Raw genomic sequence first — 21,090 nt, 5'->3', positions numbered from 1 at the left:
TTATAAAGTGTACAGAGTAAAATAGTGTAAAATACTATTGCTAATATTACTGTGTATTAGTAAAGTTAAACAAGATAATAGTACAGCAAGAGTCTTACAGAGTAATTTTACGGATTCAGAAAGTTAATTTCATTCATTCTTGTGCGGGTATAGTTAAAGGAAGGGAGACATTTTAAAAGCTAAAAATAGAAAGGAAGGATCCAAATTGGCCAATGCTACAGCCCATATCGATGCATGGCATAGTCATTGAATGTAGATCTGAGTGCAGCAAGTTAGTCCTCAGTAAAACCCAATATTTGTACCCTGGACAGTTACAGAATATGAGGACTCCTGAAAAGGCATAATATGGCCAACTATGGGAAACCACCACCCTTCTTAGTCGTGACATGGTGTGGCATATTATTTATGTACAGTGTGCAAGAAGAAAAAATTAAATGAGCCTAATTATATAATTTATGAAACTCTCTTGCCACTGACAGAAATTAAAGCTAACAAATTTCAAGGCAAGGAAATGAGATATTCCTCCTAGAAACTGGGGCACAGACTCGAGAGAAAAAAAGGCTAAAGTAGACAAAGAAAAAGAATAATTAATGTTTAGGTACACCCCCAGATGAATGAATGAAATTAACATTATGAATCCATAAAGTTATTCCGTAAGACTCTTCCTGAATTATCATCTTATCTAATTTACTAACATACAGTCATATTAGTAATAATATTTTACACTATTTAGCTCTTTAAACTTTATTAAAAGCTTTCCAGGTCTTCCTTTCCTGGCCATGATGGAGCAACTGGTACTTGCCCTTCTGCCAAAAACAATAAAAAACTAGATAAAATGTATTAGGTAACAGCTTTGATGCATTGCACAATAGGCAGTGAAGGACCATAATCATTGAGAGAATGGAAACACATGATGCGAGCCCCTCAACCATCCTGACACTCTGCCTTGGGGAATTTTCAACCTGCAAAGAAAGGGAACAGAGAGCTCAAGCAGAGCAGACACCTGAAGGAAATGCAATTGCTGGGACAGAGTACTGGAGAAAATGGAGTACTGCATAGGGGTTAATGCAGTTCCCTGGCCAAAGCCTGGGCTACTCAATTACAGAGTAATACTCTGTGAGGCCTAGAAAATATGACCTATTGTGTGACTGAGAGCTGATAGTGATTCCAGAGGTCTTACAGTGCTAGGAATGTTGCAGCTCTGGCCTAGAGAGAGTAAATAGAACTTGCTGAATATCTCCAGTATTCAGGTGAGATGCCAAAATATCTATAATGTGTGCCCTAAAGCAAAGGACATACTCCAGGGTTAAATTAAAAAAATAACTCATCCTGCAAGGACCAAAATAATCTACCAGTAATGTAATATTTTCTAGAATAAAAATCAATATCTTTTAAAAGAAAACATTATTCAACTCCTGACAAGATTGGATATATGATGTTCTGCACATAATCAAATATCATTAGACACATCAAGAAGCAGGAAAATATGACTCAAAATTGAGAAAAAAAGATGTCATTCAAATGAGACCTAAGGTGAACGAGATGTTGGAATGGGAAGACAAGGATTTTAAAGCACCTATTATCAATATTTTCAAGGGTTTAAAGGATAACGTAGTCATAGCTAGTGGATAGATGGGGGATATCAGTAAGAAAATGGCAGCCATAAAAAAGTGGAAATTTTAGAACCGAAAAGTGCAACATTACAAATAAAAAAATTCTCTAAATAGGCATGAGAAGTTGAACACAGATACAAAACACTAAAAATATAATTAGAAAACAAAAAGCAATATGGTAGACTTAAAATAGCCACAGCAATAATTATGTTACATGTAAATCAACTAAAAATATTAATAAAAAGGCAGATATTGTCAGACTGCATAAACAAAGCAGGAGAAAATTACAAGTTGACTGTAAGAAATGCACTTTAGATATAAAGGTACATATATATGAAAAGTCACTAGAGGGAAAAAGCCATACTATGAAGCATATGAATCCTAGGGTGGCCTTATTAATATTAGACAAAATGGACTTCAAGAAAAGGAGTTGTTTTTACACAGAAATGTCAGAGATGAAGAAAGACTTTTCATAATGATAAAGAGTCAATTCATCAAGAAAATGTAACAATCCTAAATATGCATGTGCCTAATAACAGAGCTTAAGTTACATGAAACAAAACTTATCACAGGCATTTCTTCAATCACAGAGATTTTCATAACACTTGGTAATTGATAGAAGTAGACAAAAATATCAGTTAATCTACAGTTGTTTGAACAATATATCAACCAACTTGACCTACTTGAATGAGAACAAGATAATTGTGTCCATTCTCACCCTTTCAACCTTACCTTATGCTGGAGATTTTAGCCAGTGCAATAAAGCCTGAAAAAGAAAGAACAGCATAAAAATTGGAAAAGAAGTAAAACTGCAACCTGTGGAATGGGAGAAAATATTTGCAAACCATATATCAGATAAGGAATTAATATCCAAAATATATAAGGAACTCATACAACTCAATAGCAAAAAAACCAATAATCTGATTTAAAAATGAGCAAAGACCTGAATAAACATTGTTCTAAAGAAGACACACAAATGGCCAACAGGTACAGGAAAAGATGCTCAACAGCATTAGTCATTGGGGAAATGCAAATCAAAATCACAAGGAGATATCACCTCACACCTGTTGGAATAGCTGTTAAGAAGATAAGAGGTAACGAGTGCTGGAGAGGATGTGGAGAAGAGGGGACACGTGTACTGTTGGTAGGGGTGTAAATTGGCGCAACCACTAAGACAACAGCATGTAGTTCCTCAAAAAATTAAAAATACAACTATCATACGATTCAACCACCCCACTTACATCAAAGGAAATAAAATCACCATCTCAAAAAGATATCTGCCTAACCCATGCTCATTGCAGCATTATTCACCATAGCCCAGACATGGAAACAACTTGAATGTCCATTGATAGATGAATGGATAAAATGTGATAGATAGAAATTTATATCTATATCTATATTTACATCTATCTATACAATTGAATGTCACTTAACCATAAGAAAGGGAGGAAATACTGCCATTTGCAACAACTTGGATGGACCTTAAGAGCATTATGCTAAGTAAAATAAGTCAGACAGAGAAAGAGAAATACTGTATGATATCATTTATAGTGGAATGCAAAAAAAAGCCAAATTTGTAGAAACAGAGAACAGAACGTAGTTGCCAGAACTTGTGGGTGGGGATGGTGGGAAATGTTGGTCAAACAATACAAACTTCCCGTTATAAGATGAATAAGTTTAGGGGATCTAATAATCAGCAAAAAGAAAAAGAAGAAGACGAAAGAAAAATTACAAAATCTACTAGAACTAATAAGTGAATTTAGTAAGATTTCAGGAATAAAGTAAATATATTAAAAATCTATTTTATTTCTGTATTCTAGCAGCAAATAATTGTAAATTAAAAATTTTAAATATGGTTCACAATAGCATCAAAATCATAAAATAATAAATTCAATGAAATATGTGCAAGAATTCTACATTGTAAATTATAAAACATAAAAAGGAAAAAAGAAAAGATCTAAATAAATGAAAAGATACCTAAGCTCTGTTCATAGTTTTGAAGGCTCATTATTATTGGGATGAAAATTCTCCCAAAATTGACATGCACATTCAGTGCAGTATCAAATAAGAATCCCAGCAAGCTACTTTTGGAGAAGTTGGTCCATCCCTAATAACATCTATATATGTAAGCAAAGGAATTATAACAGCCTATATAATTTTGAAAAAGAAGAACAAATTTGGAAGAATCACACTATCTGATTTCAAGACTTACAAAGCTACATTAATAAGGACACTGTGGTATTGGTATAAGAAGAGATGAATAGATCCATGAAACCAAATAAAGTACAGAAGTAGACACACATATATACCATCAATTGAATTTTGATAATGGCTCCTAGGAATTTCAGTGGGAAAAGATCTTAAAAAATTTTACTAGAATAACTGGATATCTATATTGGAAACAAAAATGAAGCAATAAAGCTCAACCACTACTTTGAATAGTTCATAAAAATTTAATTTGAGGGGCCAGCCCCATGGCCGAGTGGTTAAGTTCATGTGTTCCGCTTCAGCAGCCGAGGGTCTCCCAGGTTTGGATCCTGGGTGGGGACATGGCACCGCTCATCAGGCCATGCTGAGGTGGCATCACACATAGCACAACCAGGGGCACTCACAACTGGAATGTACTGGGGGCCTTTGGGGCTGAGGAGGAGGAGGAAGGGAGGGGGAGGGGGAGGATTGGGAGAAGAAGAAGAAGAGGAAGAGGAAGAAAGAGAAAAAGAAGATTGGCAACAGATGTCAGCTCAGGTGCCAATCTTTAAGGAAAAAAAAATTTACTTTCACATGGTCCATATACCTAAACATAAAAGCTAAAAGTGTAAAGCTTCTAGAGGAAAACATAGGAGAATATCATATTTTAACCTTGGAGTAGACAATGATTTCTTAGAGAGGACACACAAAAACAATTATTAACCATAAAATTAAAAATTGGTAAATTAGACTTCATCAGAATTTAAAACTCCTGCTCCTCAAAGACACTCTAAAGAAAATGAAAATTCAAGCTATAGACTGGGAGAAATAGTCACAATACATTTATCTATAAATCAAAGGACTTGTAACTAGACTATAAAATGAACTCCCACAAATCAATAACAAAAAGACAAACAAACCAATTTAAAAGAAAATGGCAAAAAAATTGAAAATATACTTCACAAATGACGATTTACAAATGGCAAAGCACATGACATCATTAGCAATCGTGAAATAGTAATTAAAAACACAATGATTTACTACTAAATGCCTACCAGAAGCTAAAATTTAAAGAAGAGCAATGATGAGGATGTGTAAGAACACTCTTACTTTGCTGGTGGGAGTGTGACAATAATTTGGAGTTCTATAAAGTTAGATGTATACATACCCTGTGACCTAGCAATTCCATTCCTACATACTTACCCAAGAGGAATGAGAATATCTATTTTCTCTATTCTCACTTTAAAAACTTATCCCAAAACTTAGCATCTTCAAACGGTAAGTACTTCTTGCCTCAGGATTATGTGGGTTGACTGAACTCATCTGGGTGATTCTTTTGCTTCATGCCCCTGGAGTCGCAGTCATCTGAAACTTAACTGGGCTGGAAGGTACAAGATGATCACTCACATGACTGTCAGTTGGTGCTGGCTTTTAGCTGGAGGCTCAGCTGAGGATACCAGCTAGAGTGCCTTGGTTCTCTTTCATAAGGACTCTGAAGATAGTCTGGGCCTCCCACATCCTAGTGGTTGGGATCCAAGAGGGAGCATTCCAAAAGACAAAGATGGGAGCTCCAGATCTATTCTCATAAATTACATAGCATCACTTCTGCAAATTACATTGATTAAAATCAGTCACAGGAGCAGTTCAGATTCCAGGATGTGAAAAATAGATGCCACATTTCAATGAAAAGAGTAGCAATAATTTATGACCATCTTTATTCTACAACACACAAAAATATTTATATAATGGTTATAGTCAATGTATTTCTAATAGGCAAATTTTTAGCCAAAAACTGGAAATGACCCAAATGTCCATCCGCGGATGAATGGATAAACAAATTTTGATATATTTGTACAATTGAGTACTTCATTGAGTTATTCAAGGAATATTCAACTGAATAAAAAGGAGTATGGAGGAATATTCACAATAACATGGAGGAAGCTCAGAGGCATTAAGTTGAGCAAAAGAAACCAGGCATAAAAGAGTACATATTCAATGATCCCATTTATATGAAGTTCAAGAACAGGTAAAACTAAAAATCAGAAAAGTGGTTTCCTCTGGAGAAGGGAGATTAAATGGAGAAGAGCACAGATTTCCTGGGGAGATGAAAGTGTTCTATATCTTGATTAATTGTTTACATTTTTCAAAACTCAACTGTACGCTTAAGATGTGTGATTTCACTATGTAAATTTTACCTCAATTTAAGACATAAAAAAGAAAAACTATATATAGTTTTAAAACTTTTTCATAGCTATCCTATTTGTTCCTCTCGAAAGTCTTATGGAGAAGAAAATGATATTGATATTTTCATTTAAAGAGGTGATAAATTGTTTAAGATCATACAGGTAGTGGCATAGCAATAAGTAGATTTCAGATAAGGCAAGGATTCATGGCTGAAGAACACTTTTTCTCTTTTTCAAAATTAAAAAATAATTTTAAAAAGTTTTTTAAATAGGCTTTATTTTTTAGAGCAGTTTTAGGTTTACAGCAAAATTGAAAGGAAAGTATAGAGATTTCCTATATATTCCCTGCCCCCACACATGTATAGCCTCCTCCATTATCAACATCCCCCACCACAGCGGTACATTTGTTATAAATGATGAACCTACATTGACACATCATTACCGTGCAGAGTCCATGGTTTACATTAGGGTTCACTCTTAGTACTGTGCATTCTATGGGTTTGGATAAATGCATAATCAAATGTATTCACCTTATAGTGTCATACAGAGTAGTGTCACTGCCCTAAAAATCCTCTGTGCTCCACCTATTCATCCCTCCCTCACCCCTAACTCCTGGTAACCACTCATCTTTTTACTGTCTCCATAGTTTTGCTTTGTCCAGAATGTTGTATAGTTGGAATAATAGAATATGTAGTCTTCTCAGATTGGCTTCTTTCACTTAGTAATATGCATTTAAGGTTCCTCTATGTCTTTTCATGCACTGATAGCTCATTTCTTTTTAGTACTGAGTGATATTCCATCGTCTGGATTTACCAAAGTTTATTTATCCATTCACTTACTGAAGGACATCTTGGTTGCTTCCAAATTTTGGCAATTATGAATGAAGCTGCTATAAACAGGTTTTTGTGTAGACATAGTTTTCAACTCCTTTGGGTAAATACCAAGGAGCCTGATTGCTGGACTGTATGTTGAGAGTATGTTTAGTTTTGTAAGAAACTGTCAAACTGTCTTCCAAAGTGGCTGTATCATTTTGCATTCCCACCAGCAATGTATGAGAGTTCCTGTTGCTCACATCCTCACCAGCATTTGGTGTCGTCAGTGTTCTGGATTTTGATCATTCTAATAGATGTGTAGTGGTATCTTATTGTTGTTTTAATTTGCATTTCTCTGATGACATATGATGTGCAGCATCTTTTCATGTGCTTATTTGACACCTGTATATCTTCTTTGCTGAAGTTTCTATTAAGGTCTTTGTCCTATTTTTTAATCAGGTTATTGTGTTCTTATTGTTGAACTTTAAGAGTTCTTTGTATATTTTGGATAAGTTTTTTTTATTAGATATGTCTTTTGCAAATATTTTCTCCCTGTCACTTGACTTTTCATTCTCTTGGCAGTGTCTTTCACAGAACAGAAATTTTTAATTTTAATGAAGTCCAGCTCATAAATTCTTTCCTTCATAGATCGTGCTTCCTCAGTTTAAGTTATGATTTCATTTTCAAACCATCATAGAAAGCTAATTGGATATACTTCGTATAAAACTTTCACAACTTTAATTTATTACAAAGAACTAACTTGTGTAAAATCATATTGTGGGAGATACCAGCTTTGGTCTATTTCTAGTACATTAGCCACTACTATTTTCCTCTTTTCTATGATATAATCCTTGGTCATAGTATTCACCAATCTACTTCTCAAATTTAAATTAGGGAAAAATGAAAGCTATTCCCAAGGAATATTCTGTCCCAAAGAAAACAACTTCCAGTCTGACTTACTGAATTTTTGGAAACCAAAATGATTCAAAACAAAACATTTCGTTAAAGCAGTTTTGTCAATTTATCCTCCAGGGGAAGCCATGCTTTAAAATGCCAACTGCTTAGCAAGATACTCCTAGTCCAACATTAGCCAGAATTTCGAGGATTTTGTGACTTTTGGTTTGGTGTTGCAACACCTCTTATATCAGTGGGCTCAATTTCCTAATTCCAAACTCTTGTGAAAATAATATTTCAAAAATGTATAAAAGTAGTTCATTCACTGAGAATTGAAGTTCACATTTATGAAAAAATTTATGGCAAGAAATGAACATGAAACATATTCTATTCCTATTTTTCTCTTTTGATCTTTGTTTTGTTGGTCTTGTTGTTTGTTTTAGTCTATTCGGGCTGCCAAACAAAATACTATAGACTAGGTGGTTTATAAACAACAGAAATGTATTTCTCACAGTTCTGAACTCTGGGAAGTCCAAGATCAAGTTGCTGGCACATTAAGTGTCTGGTGAGAGCCCACTTCCTGGTTTGCAGATGGCACCTTCTTGCTGTGTCCTCACATGGTAGAAGGGGTGAGGGAGCTCTGTGAGGCCCCCTTTATAAGGGCACGAATCCCCTTCATGAGTAATCTGCCCTCATGACCTAATCACCTCCCAAAGGCCTTGCTTCCAAATACAATCACACTAGGGGTTAGGATTTCAACATATAAATTTGGGGGGAATACAAACATTCACCATGGCATAGTTGTTGATGGTGGTGGTGATAGCGGTGGTGTGTATGTGTGTGTTTGACCTTTAAGTACATGAATATTGTCTTGGATACTTGTCAAATGTTGAGTCTTTGCTATTTGCTCACGTAGTGACAAGGGAGGTAAAGAGAGGGTTTTGATTACCTAGGAAGTATATCAATCACACACATGAAAATACATTACAATTATTCCCATTAAAACAGCAATCAATGAGTTTATAATACATATTAAATGAGAATGAAAGATATTGTGAGTTCATGCAGAAGTAGATATTCTCCTAAAAAAAGAAATATGGAAGTAATGGTGGTCAAAAATGGTATAGTAAATGACCATTATTAAGCACAGTATTAAAAGTTTAATATCCATAAAGGACCTCTGAAGTATCAGACAAATGACTTCTCAAAAGTTATTTAAAATAGTCAACTCCTAAAAAGATTTTTGTTTTGCTTAGCCCAGATCAAATTTCTGAAGAAAGCAATGAATGCTTCCTATTTCCAAGAAGCGCAAGGCTTTTTGAAAACATTTAAAACTTTAATCCTAAATCTTTTTTTTCCTATGTATCATCCCTTGCCACAAAATTTTTTGCAGGCTTGCACAGCTGAACAAGAGACAACAAGCTACCCCATCCACCCAGGAGGTGGCAAGGAAAAGCCTACCGATGATTACTTGGAGTTAACTCAGTTTGGACTCAATCAAGATTCATTGATTTACTCCTTTTTCAAGCAGATTTATTCTGAAATGAGCAGCAAAAAAATTAGATGGTGGACAGAAGGAGAGAATACCTTCCTGACATTTCGCAGTAAAGCTGGGGCAACTGTAAGCAAAGTTATTCACTAAATGATGCTGCCACTTACTGGACTTACAAGCCCATTGTGGAAGGAGACAGACCACATTGATAACGCAATGTTAACCCAAGAGTAACTGGCTTTTTCTTTTCTTGTGCATATAAGCAAGTAACGCTCTCCTCCACTTGAACTCTTTATTGATTAATAAATTCTTATACTGATATTCTCGATGTGCTTAACCTGATAATGCTATGTCTACATCTTTTATTACTGCAATCATGTAGCTTTTTTTGTTTTGGTGAGGAAGATTGGTCCTGAGCTAACATCTGTTGCCAATCTTCCTGTACTCTGTATGTGGGACCCCACTACAGCATGGCTTGATGAACAGTGTGCGGGTCTGCACCCAGGATCCGAACCCGTGAACCATGGGCTGCCAAAGTAGACCACACAAACTTAACCACTACGCCACCACACTGGCCCCCATATAACATTTCTCATATAAATATAATATAAAGAGTAATGGATATAAAGGAAAATAGAAATATACAAAAATATTCGAAAAAGCCTAAGCCATACACTAAATCACATAATTAGAGTCTTCTCTGATTTGTTGGAAGAGATCAATTTAGAATAATTTTCTTACACTCTTAACATTCAACACAATATAACTTAATAAGAATGTTCCCTTGTCAAATATCTCTGACAATCTCTAAGTCACAGACAATAAATAATTTGGTTGATACTTTAGTTATGTAATTTTCTTTCTTTCAACATCAAATATTCTGCTGGTTTCTGAATATTCATTCAAATAGTTCAGATTCCAAAGACTGAAAATACTGTTTGAACTGGCCCTAAGAATAACCAAGAAACAATCTGCAACATAGGGAAAAGCTAATTCAAAATAGAGGAGCTCAAATGGTTAGTGCAGTAAACAGCCCCATTCTTTCCTCCCTAACTTTAAGATCCACTTGTAACTTAAATAAAACTACAAAATAAAAGGTTATCACCATCTGTCATCAAATGTTCATAGACAGCTCGCTACTGAACTTGGAACTTATGGGAGTTTCCACGAGAAATACAAAACATCAACACTGATTTTAAAGAGTTTTTGGTTGACTTGAGAGAGACAAAAGCAAAATTAAGGAAAAATTAAATTCTGTCTCATGAGATAGTTATTACAAGTTCACTAGATGTTCAAAGATGAAAGGTGGAAGGAATACATTTCAACTGGCTTTGTCAGAATAAACCTTCTCAGAAAAGACAGGACTTTGCACTGGTCTTGAAGAAAGAGAGGGATTTCAAGAGCAGGTGACAGTTTCAGGCTGCTTAACCTGGACATCTCTTGGATGTTTGACATCATTGTGGCCCCAAAGGCCAGGAGTCAATAGACTAAGGATTTCAACAGCTTAAAATATGGTTGTTGGGCAACACAAGCAAAGTGGTTAACCAGATGTGGACAGCCATGGGGTGTTTGCCAGTGACTATGAAGAAAGTGGTTTGTAATCTGGAAATCATTAAAAATTTCTCTAGTGCTTAACTTCCAAGCCTGAATTTTCCACTTCTTAACTCTTTCTCTGGCCTTTCTGTCCCTAATTGAAAAATGAGGATGGAGGGGTTTTTCTTATTTCCCTCAAAGAATCAAGAGGAGGCTCAAAAGATAAGGAGCACGAAAGTCTTTTGGAAGCTGCAAACTATTAAAAATGTTTTAATTCATACTACATTATTCTGTGGTATCATGATTAAAATTCAACTGCTTTTGACAAACAGTAAATCTTTCAGGCTATCAGGATATTGATGTCATTTTGTGGATTGTTGTATTATAGCTTGGGACAAAAATGACACAGTACCTTTCTCTACTATCTAGACACAGTGCAGGTAAGGCCAACAGCTTCGCTTTGAATTGGTGATAAAGAAGCAATTAGTTTTGAAGAGCTCTGTCTCCTGTAATAGTAGTGCTGTCATTCTCAACTACAGGGAGTCTTTGGACCACCCACATTCCTACATGTCTTTGCAAAAAGAGATGCCTAGACAGGAGCCAGACATGGGCAATGGGCCAGAACGATTTCAATGAGAACCCAGGTTAAGTTACACATTGCTTCCTGAGGAGATTGGGCAAGCCAACGGCCCACTTCTAGCGGGGACTTTCTATTACCAGTTTCCTAGCTGGAGAAATTTTTTTTTCTTTTGTGCCTTATATTCTACAAACTATCCATGGTAAACGGATTCAGAGCGCAAACCAGGTGAAGTATGCACATCTACGCATGTCAGGAGGAAACGGAAATCTCATCTCATAACCTTCCTTTGATCTTACCTGGTGCCAAAATTAAATCATATGTTCACTTAGATTTAAAATAGCTTATTTGTAACTAACCTAAACACACCCACACACAAAAACCCCTCAATAACCTATGTCATTAAAGGTTTATTATTCTATAGTTTATTCCTTGTGGTTAAGTTGAATTTAATTGCCCAAGATTTTTAGTCACATTTTTGAAGTTTTGTTTTATCCACATTCTAATCTCTAAAAAAGTCCATATAATAAATCTGCAGGCTGTTTTCCCAGATCACTGCTCCCCAGAAGGATGAAGGATTATATTAGCTGAGTCAGGTATGATGCTGTTGGTATCAGGAAGCTGTGAAGAACAGAGAACTTCCCATTCAGTTTCCCACAAAGTAAGGCCAAACCTCTCAGCCTTCCTCAACTAGAAAATTTCTTAAGTTTCCTTCTAGACTAAAACTTCTAAACATCTATGACACCTCCTCCTTGTTCACCAATGGAGGTGAAGTCCTGCCAAAGAAGACGTGTGGGGGAGTTAATAAAATTCCCCAAGGTCACAGGGACAAGGAAAAGAACTTCATTCCATGACTGTTTTCCGGTTGCCATTGTGTTTACTGATTGTCTTTGCTGGCCTACTGTGAGGACAAGGGTCTTGAGAACAATCTAGAAGAGGATCTAGTTAGATTTCTATGAAAGAAAGCCTAAGTGCCATTCCAGTATCAGAGCCATGCCTGTCATGGAGTTAGACATGTAACAGAGCTAGCCGCTAAAATTTCAGTGTTCTAACTACTCCCACAGATAGAGAGAGGAGCAAGAGGGAGAGGAAGCTGGAAGCTACTTCATCCTTCAAATTCAGGGGGCAGCTCTGGGCTCGCTCTGGACTAGAGCAGGCCTATGGAAACAGTCTTGGTCACACAACTGATTGTGAAGCTGCATGGTTCCAGAAGTTTTAAGGTGTGAGTCACCCTTCCCTCCCACAAAGTTGAGTAAAACCAGAGAAGGTGCTGTCTTGCTGCCAGATTGATTCAAATCCCTAGACCAAAGTTTCAGATAAGCCCCTCAAACTCATCAGCTTCCCCAAATTGGGTCAATTACACACCTGGCTGAGAAGCCATCGCTAGATCAGCTCTCAGCATTGCGTTATTCGGAACTCGCCCCACCCAAGCCCACCTCTAACGAAGACCACACCTCTTCCACTTCAATAGTGCATTCTACTGCAGAAAGCAAGGCGTCATCTTGCAGGGCAATTGCTGGGTGATTTTTGACAACTTTTGTTAAACCACCTCGACCCGCATATGCTTGCTAACTACAAGCAGAGGGTCTCCAGCAAGCACACTTGGATTGTGGAGCCTGATTCTGCCACTGACTTCAAGTGGGAGTACAGACACTTTCATCATATTACCTTAGCTTGTAAAGCTGGCTGAAGTCCAAAGAATCATAAACTAATTTGACGAACCTAGCATGACCTGCCTGCAAGCAGAAGAGGTAGGCCTTTCAGTTGCGGGTATATAGTTCCTGAATGATAATAATAACTAATAATTAGGGTTAAGGATGTACAGAAAGTTTTCTAAAGTCAAAGCTCCTACTCCTTTGGTTTCAGCCTTGCTCTTTAGATGGAGATGAGAAGCATCTCGCAGAGGGCTCTGTCCCCCAGGAGAAGCTGGCCTTCCTAGCCCTGGCTGGCCCAGGGGAAGAAATCTCCGCAGGATTGCTCTTCATCCCCGGCGGGAGCAGCAGCTCCGTCCACCGCGGGGCAGGGCTACAATGTACTCCGCGGGGACCGGACCGGTTGCGGGCAGCTCCTCCCAGCCATCCTCCTCCCCAACACCCGCTGCTCTGCCCTCCTCGACCCAACCTCCCTTCCCCCGCCCCCCTCAGTCTAGGGAATTTCCCAAGCATCCCAAAGCTTGCGTTTCCTGCCTCGGGGAAGAGGCGAGTGCAAATAAAAGGGTTGCGGAGGGCTTGGGGAAGCCACAGTGCTGTGGAGCTTCCAATCTCCGCGCCTGCTCTTGCCTCCTGGTCTCGCGCCCTCTCGCCACGCTCTCTTCGCCGCTATGAGCCTCTTGCCCAGCCGCGCAGCCCGCGTCCCCGGCCCTTCAAGCTCGCTGTGCGCGCTGCTCGCGCTGCTGCTGCTGACGCCTCCCGGGCCCCTTGTCAGCGGTGAGAGCGCACAGCACGCGGGACGCCGGGCAGAGCGGCGCGCCTCAGCCTCAGCGGCCGCCGCTGCGTCCAGGGCGCGGGGAAGTGTCCAGGGCAGGGCTTGCTGGGGAAGAGCTCCCCCAGCAACCTGCCTTATTTCGATGTCTCTCTTTCTCCCCAGCTGGTCCTGTCGCGGCCGCAGTGAGAGAACTGCGTTGCATGTGTTTAACCGTCACACCTGGGATTCATCCCAAAATGATCAGTAGTCTGCAAGTGTTCGCCGTGGGTCCCCAGTGCTCCAAGGTGGAAGTCGTGTAAGTCCCTGTGCGCTGCGCTGCCCACTGTGACCTTGACAAGAGAGAAGTACCCCTAGCCTGGGTCTTCAGCCCCTGCAGCTCATGGATGCATCCCCTTTTTATCTCTGCAGAGCCACCTTGAAGAACAAGAAGGAAGTCTGTCTGGACCCAGAAGCCCCTTTGATCAAGAAATTCATCCAGAAAACGTTGGACAGGTACTTGTCACTTTGATCTTTGTGGTTTCTTAATCTCTCTTGGGAGTGTAGACTTCTCAAGGTCTTTATTGTCTGCAGGATCTGGCTACAACATTCCAGACCGTGCTTAGAATAAAAAGGTTGTTCGGGAGTAGAGAGGAAGGTGGTTCTGGAATGTCCTTGGAAAATCCTTATCAACAATCTCATATGTAATTGCCTGAGAGGTTACACAGAACTCATGCCTGAGATGTATTTTTTTGTTAGTATAGTCCTTGAGCCCACCCTTTGCTTTTTATTGATCTTAAGCTATATGTTTTGAAAACAGGTTGGACTAGACAGAAGAGTGGAAATTTGGCTAAACTGATATAATTCTTTTCTCTACAGTGGAAACAAGAAAAATTGATTAAGAGAAAGGACCACGCATTGAAAAACTTGCCCAGTTCTTCAGCAGAGCAGTTTTCTGGGGATCTGTAGACTCTGGAGACAAGAATCAAGGGCTGGTTTTCTCCAGTGAGTTAGGGTTCTTCATGAAGACCCCACTTGGAGAGAGAGTTGGGAGGACCGACCTATGTTTGTCTCTGCGGCTTTGTGCTCAGCTTTTGAAGTATTTAGCATAGTATTTCTGTTATTTATTTGTTGCTATTTTATCTGCTACGTTGTTGAAGTCTTTGGCAATTGACTAAATTGTGAGTCAAGAATCACTGGTTGTTAATCTTTCAAGGTGACTTGTATTTGAAGAATGTATTCCTCAGTGTTACCGAAAAGGCTGTGGATTTAATATGCAAATGATATTTCATTAGAATGCTGTATATGGAGATAAACTGTTGTCTTCATTCTTCTCATGAGACAGGAATTATTTTAGTATTGTTACCTGGGGAATATGTTAGAGAATTTCCTTACTCTTGACCTTGGGATACTATTTAAGTTACATTGTATTAGAAACCTGGGCGTATCATAGAATATAGTGTATGGCCTATATGTGTAGAATGTATTCCCTTCTTTAGAATTTCTAAATGTTGAAGTTCTATAAGGACTAATGTATTCTTTTCATATAACTTTAGACATTTGATGTCTTCTTAGTATGGCATAATGTCATGAATTACTCATTAAACGTTGATTTTACATGGTATTTATTAACTATTTTATCAGGAGTACTATAATTCTAGTCACTAAATATATGTTTTGGACAGATGAAGAAGCTAGGAAATAGGTAAATTCCTTATTTCTAGTTTTTATAGAAATGCATTCTTTTAGTTTTTTAAGAATAACAGCAAACTTAAAAATGATCTATACTCTGAAAGTTTTGAAAACATATCCAGACTATTTGAATATAAATTCTTCATTAGTTTTCAAAAAAGTACATAGCATTGCTAATATTTGTAGATGCTTATGGTGTATCTTTCTAAAATTTTGACCATTTGTTATAAAGAGTTATATATGCATCACATTTACTATGTTAAAATTACACTTTTTAATTGTGTGTCATTGGTGAATTGTACTTCTTTTGTTCTTTGGAAAAAAATAAAAGACATAAATTTACTCATATTGTTTCTTCATTCTTATACTGCTACAAACATTTTATTTTTCTTTAGTTCTACATTATTTTGACAATTAACCGTGCTCCTCTCTGGCTAGAAGAGGAGACCCTCATTTCCCAATGTCATTGCATTAGCCCAGCCTTTCTCCAAGCTCAGTCCCCTTTCAGTTACTCTTTGCGAGTACCAGCAGCCTCTAGGTTCTTTAGAAAATCCAAATAGGTTAAGACTTCCCTACCTTAAACCCTTAACTGGCTCCCTATTTCCTGGACATGAAATAAAAGTTGTGAAGCATGGCAGATTAGGCTCTGTCTCATCTGACTCCTGATTACCGCTTTAACTTCACTTCTCCCTGACATCTTGGCAGTCAGGAGTGTAGTTCCCTAACTGGGGGGTGTCCTTTCCTAGGTCCAGGCCTTTGCATTTGCTGGGGCCTCCATCCAGAAGAGCCTTATCGCTTTGCTTTTCTGCCTGTAGGAGGAAGCCTTTCCTTCCTTCAGAACTCAACTCAAACAATCTCTCTTTTGTGAAGTTTGCCTTGGCATTCCCAGCAGAACTGGTGGTTCCCTTTTGATGTTCCCACAGGATCTTATAGATACTTGAATTTACTTGAATATCAAATATTGCATCGCTTTTATTTAATTGTAAGTTTCTTTACCCTACTCTACTAAGGGCTTTCCCCAAGCGTCAACCATATTTCATTCATTTCTGCATCCCCAATACCTGACACTGACTGACTTAATGATTAGTAAGTCATCCTGACACTGAGGTTGTCAGATAATGTCCCAAAATTGATAACCTGGCTCATGTGGGTGTTGAATAAATTCTAACTTTTTTACCCTCTTTTCTCCTTCTTGTCTACAAGTAATCCAACAAGAGCTTAGGCAGACACCATCCCCTCAATCTATAACACCTACCCCTCACTTTCACCTGGATAACACTCAGCCTTCCTTTGGGGACAGTTTACCTGCCACTTAGGGCCTCTCTGACCCTTCCCCCCACCAGATTAAGGCTTCTTTTATATCTTCTCATAGAACTTTGTTCTTTTCCTTCATAACATTGTGTCACCAACGTGACTATAAAGTCTATAGAAACTATATACATGTGGTCATGTATTTATTGTCTATTCCAACTTCACTGTAAGCTCCAGGAGGGCAGGGACCATGTACCATGTTCATTCCAGTTCTTAGGACAGCAGTGCTTAAACAGATGAATGATCTAAGCTGAACAAGTCCCACTGTCTCTCGAGTATGAAAATAGAAATTTCATGTAAATAGCTCATTTTTAGGAAAAGCAAGAAAACAAAAAGGCCTGTAATCCAGGGCTGGCCCAGTAGTATAGCGGTTAAGTTCATGAGCTCGGCTTCAGCAGCCCAGGGTTCACAGGTGCAGATCCCAGACATGGACCTAGCACCACTCATCAAGCCACACTGTGGTGGCATTCCACACAAAATAGAGGAAGATTGGCACAGATGTTAGCCTAGTGATAATCTTCCTCAAGCAAAAAGAGGGAGATTGGCAACAGAAATTAGCTCAGGGCCAATCTTCCTCACAAAAAAAAAGAGATAGAGAAAGTAATCCAATTAGTAGACATACACACATATCCCAATTGGATTAATATATTATATATGATTATATTGGCATGTATTTGTATATATTAGTATATGTAATATATCATTAGCATATGTATATCTAATCTAAGCTATTCTACATCTTTTCATCTCTCTCCTTATATATAAAATATCAGATGAATATATGTTCTATTATTATATATTTATATATATACATCATATATAGAGAGAGAAACAGATACAAAGATACAGAAAAATTTACAGTAGATTCAAAGGGATGGGTTTGTGGACAAGTTTTTCCACAATATAGCAAAGCACAAAATAACTCAAGTTTTTAAAGAAATTCATTAAATCTCTGTGGTCTCTTTTTGCTCTCTCAAATAGTATTTTTTTTCTTTGAAACTATGAATTATACACTAATCCTGGGAAAACACTAAAAAAGCAAATCAGATTACCATAAATGTTTGAACTATAAACTTCAATGTTTTAAACAATGCCTGATTTATCATATCAGCCCCAAAATACTCATTGAATAAGCACCTAACAATGATAAATGAAAGCATATTAAATGCCCTTTGCTTGGGCAAAATATATGTTTTGTGAAGAAATAAACATTACAGGTTACTTTCTCTTCATCATTATTCATGATGTTTGTTTTTCCCCAAAACAAGATTTATAAGCTTAGTTTGCTCATAAATCATAGAATAAAACCTATTTGTAATACCCTTGCAATTCTATTTGTCATGCTTATGCTATAATTGGTTGTTCTATAAAGAAAAAGATTACAGTATAATACTGCAGTTTAATTTACAGGAACCTGAATGACAGCTACTACTCACCAATCCTACCATTACTATTGATCCTGCCACTAGCAAACTCAAGGACTAACAAATCTGGAGAAAATTAATCTTATGTATTTCTTCTAGGGAACTATCTTACATTTTTCTCATACAAACCCCTAAATATTATTTTCGTCCATTATCCATCTGAAACTCTCTCTCACATATGAAATCACTGGGAAGTGAACAAGTGGTCAGCTAAAATCTACTCTGTTATTGCCCCATTCCAGACAATTTCTAATGTGTAACTAATGCCTTTCATTCTACCAGACTTTCCTGTTTGCCTCTGGGTGTGACACATCCATATAATCCTTCAATTCCTGAAGGTATGACAAGATCAATGATAAAATATGACTAGTGGCTTTGTTCTGCTATCACAGTTTTAATTCTGGCACAAGGGAAAGAATGGCTGTGGGTAACTCTCATATTGTACGTAACTTCAAAAATGCTTCCAGGATGTTGCAAATTGAGAAATCTGCCAGATAGACTGAGCACCTGGGGATTTCGATGTGCCTCCTGACTAAATCAGGAAAGACAAGGAGAGTGCACATGACTCTGCTTTTCGCTGATGGTCCTGGTTTGCTTTCCGTCCGCAAAATTAATATTACATTCCTAAGAAGGATTGCTCATACTTCAAATACATAGCGTGAAATAATGACATAGAAAGACCTAGAGTTGAGGTAGAAAGTTTTGTTTCTACAAAGTCTAGAGTCCTGTTTCTTAAACATTGAAAAATTGTAAGAACCCTCCCTCCCGAAAAATCCATGTTCTTAATGGATGTGTTTCTGTTTCTGATACTCCTCTAGGGTTAGAAAAAGAGAAAAATAGTTGATTCATTCCCAAGAAGAGAGGCGAGTGACGCTTCTTTACGGTTTGTGGTGCCGTACAAAGTCAGAGCAATTGTGTTTCAAATACAGTTCTGAGTCCTTTAGTTATGTAACCTTGGCAATTTATTTAACATCTCCATCCCTCAGTTTTCCCATCAGTAAGATCAGTACAATACTACCTATCTCACAGACACTAAGGGCTAATCCTGGAACAAAGCAGATGGCTGATAAATGTTAGCTCCTTTCCCAAGTCTTCTAATTCAAACCCTCCTCTACAAATGAGAAAACTGAGAGTTTCATAGTTTAAGCACTACTATTTCCTTTAATTTATCAATATTCTTTGTACTTATGCATGAATGATTAATTTTTAGTCCTTGGAAGAATGTGTCTCCACAAGCCTTTTTTAAGAAACTTCTGGAATCAATGCATTCATATTCTTTATACATTTTCTGTCATTTATATGGTAACATGATTGACATGTATGGGGTATTTTCCTTCTTATAAATATTCATCCATCAAATATCCATTTCTTAATAATCTTGTTAGATACTGGACCCTGTCCGGGGTCCTTATGATATAGAGATTACAAAGACGAAATGTTCAGCCTAAGTTAAGGTCTTTTGGCAGCAAATGTACTGAGTTTTCTCTAACAAAGCTCTACTCAGAAGCGGAATGAAAAGGGACTAGATTTTCTAAAAAGAGAGAGAAAGGATGACTTAGGTGGGATTCTCTGAGAGGAGACATCTGTGCAGAAAGTGTTCCGAGGTGTGCTCTAAAAATGCACATCTGTCAGGAAGTAAGGAAGCAGCACTGGGCGGAGGGAGAGTCGCCGGGACAACAGAAGATTCAGGAGAGCCAATGGGAAGTTCTGGAGCTGGATGGCCTTTCAGAGCTATTTCTGAATTGTGGCAAGGAAGGCAGAACTCTGTATCTCCTCATTGACCCGTCATTAGATGTGGGCTACCCCTGGACAGTGAGCATAATTGTGGGTGAGACAGTCCCTTTAGGCTGTGGGCTATGCCAGAGATGGCCTCAGTTGTGAGCTATCTGCAGCTATCATTCCCAGCAGCTGCAGAAAGCCAGGGTGCACCACCCAGAGGACCCTGAAAGGGCATCTAGGTAGTGCATCATGGTTTCAGAGGGCAGGGGAGGGGAGGAAAGGGGAAGAGAGGAAATAGGAGAGAAGAAAAAAGGAGAGGAGATGGGAGAGGAGAGGGGAAGAGAGGAAGGTAAGGGGAGGGAGGAGAGTGGAGGGCTGTGTTTTGTTTTTTATTTTCTTTCTCTTTCTTTTTCTTCCTTCCTTTCCCTTCCCTACTCTCACCTCCCTCCTTCCCTTCCTCCTCACCTCCTTCTTCCCTCCCTTCCATTCTTCATTTATTCCTGAGAAGTAAAATGCTGCTACTTAAAAGAGGAGGTGGACTAAGGTGCCCCAGCAGAAATCTCAGCCAGCAGCCAGCACCTCCCACATGGATGAGGCCGTTATGGACTTCTCAGCCATTCCCATTGCCCTCCGACTGCAGCCACTTACCTGGACTCAGGCAAGATTGACAGCAGAAGACGCTCTCTTTAACACACAGAATTCTCAGAAGTAATAAATTTTTGTTGTAAGCCACTAAGTTTGGGATTGGCTTGCTAAACAGCAAAAGAGGATCATCATGCATCTGATGTTCAAAAAATAGCATTAATCAACCTAAAATTAAAATTCTCAGGCCCGCAAAACTTTGCAGTGCTTCTGTGTAATAGCACCCAGGAAGATAGTTCCCTTTCAACTCTCCCACCCTCCTGGCTCTCCTCCCACGCCCACCCCATGCTTCACCTCTGGACAGTATGCATCCTCAACTGAATGAGTGCCGGAGTAATTGAGGTCTGGACCATTCTTGTCAACTCAGAGTTACATGGAAAACACATTTGGTTCCAGAACTTACAGGAAATCGTTTGTTGGCTAGTATTTCAATTTGCTGATTAAGGCACTTTAACAAACTGACCCCAAATTTTATTATCCTTAAGATTTTCTGTACCAATTGCTTTTATGATGAACTTGCAGGTGACAGCTTATTTCCTTTATATTTGAGAGATGTCAGTCAAAATGTGCTATGTAAGGCAGAGTTAGTAGATGTCTTAATTTTAGTGGAA

The 21,090-nt window shown here is 38.2% G+C and overlaps 1 protein-coding gene across 1 annotated transcript; it reads left to right on the top strand.

The window, feature by feature from the left end:
- The first annotated feature begins 13,561 nt into the window (after positions 1-13,561).
- On the top strand, positions 13,562-15,671 carry LOC124237458 (C-X-C motif chemokine 6). Its single transcript, XM_046657088.1, has 4 exons — positions 13,562-13,717; positions 13,878-14,010; positions 14,124-14,207; positions 14,571-15,671. Exons 1-4 carry the CDS (start codon positions 13,612-13,614, stop codon positions 14,587-14,589), a joined length of 342 nt encoding a protein of 113 aa, XP_046513044.1. The 5' UTR covers positions 13,562-13,611; the 3' UTR covers positions 14,590-15,671.
- The last annotated feature ends 5,419 nt before the right edge of the window (positions 15,672-21,090 follow it).

Source organism: Equus quagga, chromosome 3 (assembly GCF_021613505.1).
Source record: "Equus quagga isolate Etosha38 chromosome 3, UCLA_HA_Equagga_1.0, whole genome shotgun sequence".
NCBI lineage: Eukaryota > Metazoa > Chordata > Mammalia > Perissodactyla > Equidae > Equus > Equus quagga.
This window is presented reverse-complemented; position numbering and strand designations above follow the sequence as displayed.

Bases quoted from the DNA above. Each gene is read 5' to 3' on its own strand.
- LOC124237458 (XM_046657088.1), top strand. From the start codon at position 13,612: ATGAGCCTCTTGCCCAGCCGCGCAGCCCGCGTCCCCGGCCCTTCAAGC. The intron at 13,718-13,877 runs GTGAGAGCGCAC...CTTTCTCCCCAG, and splicing joins TCCCGGGCCCCTTGTCAGCG to CTGGTCCTGTCGCGGCCGCA. The intron at 14,011-14,123 runs GTAAGTCCCTGT...TTATCTCTGCAG, and splicing joins TGCTCCAAGGTGGAAGTCGT to AGCCACCTTGAAGAACAAGA.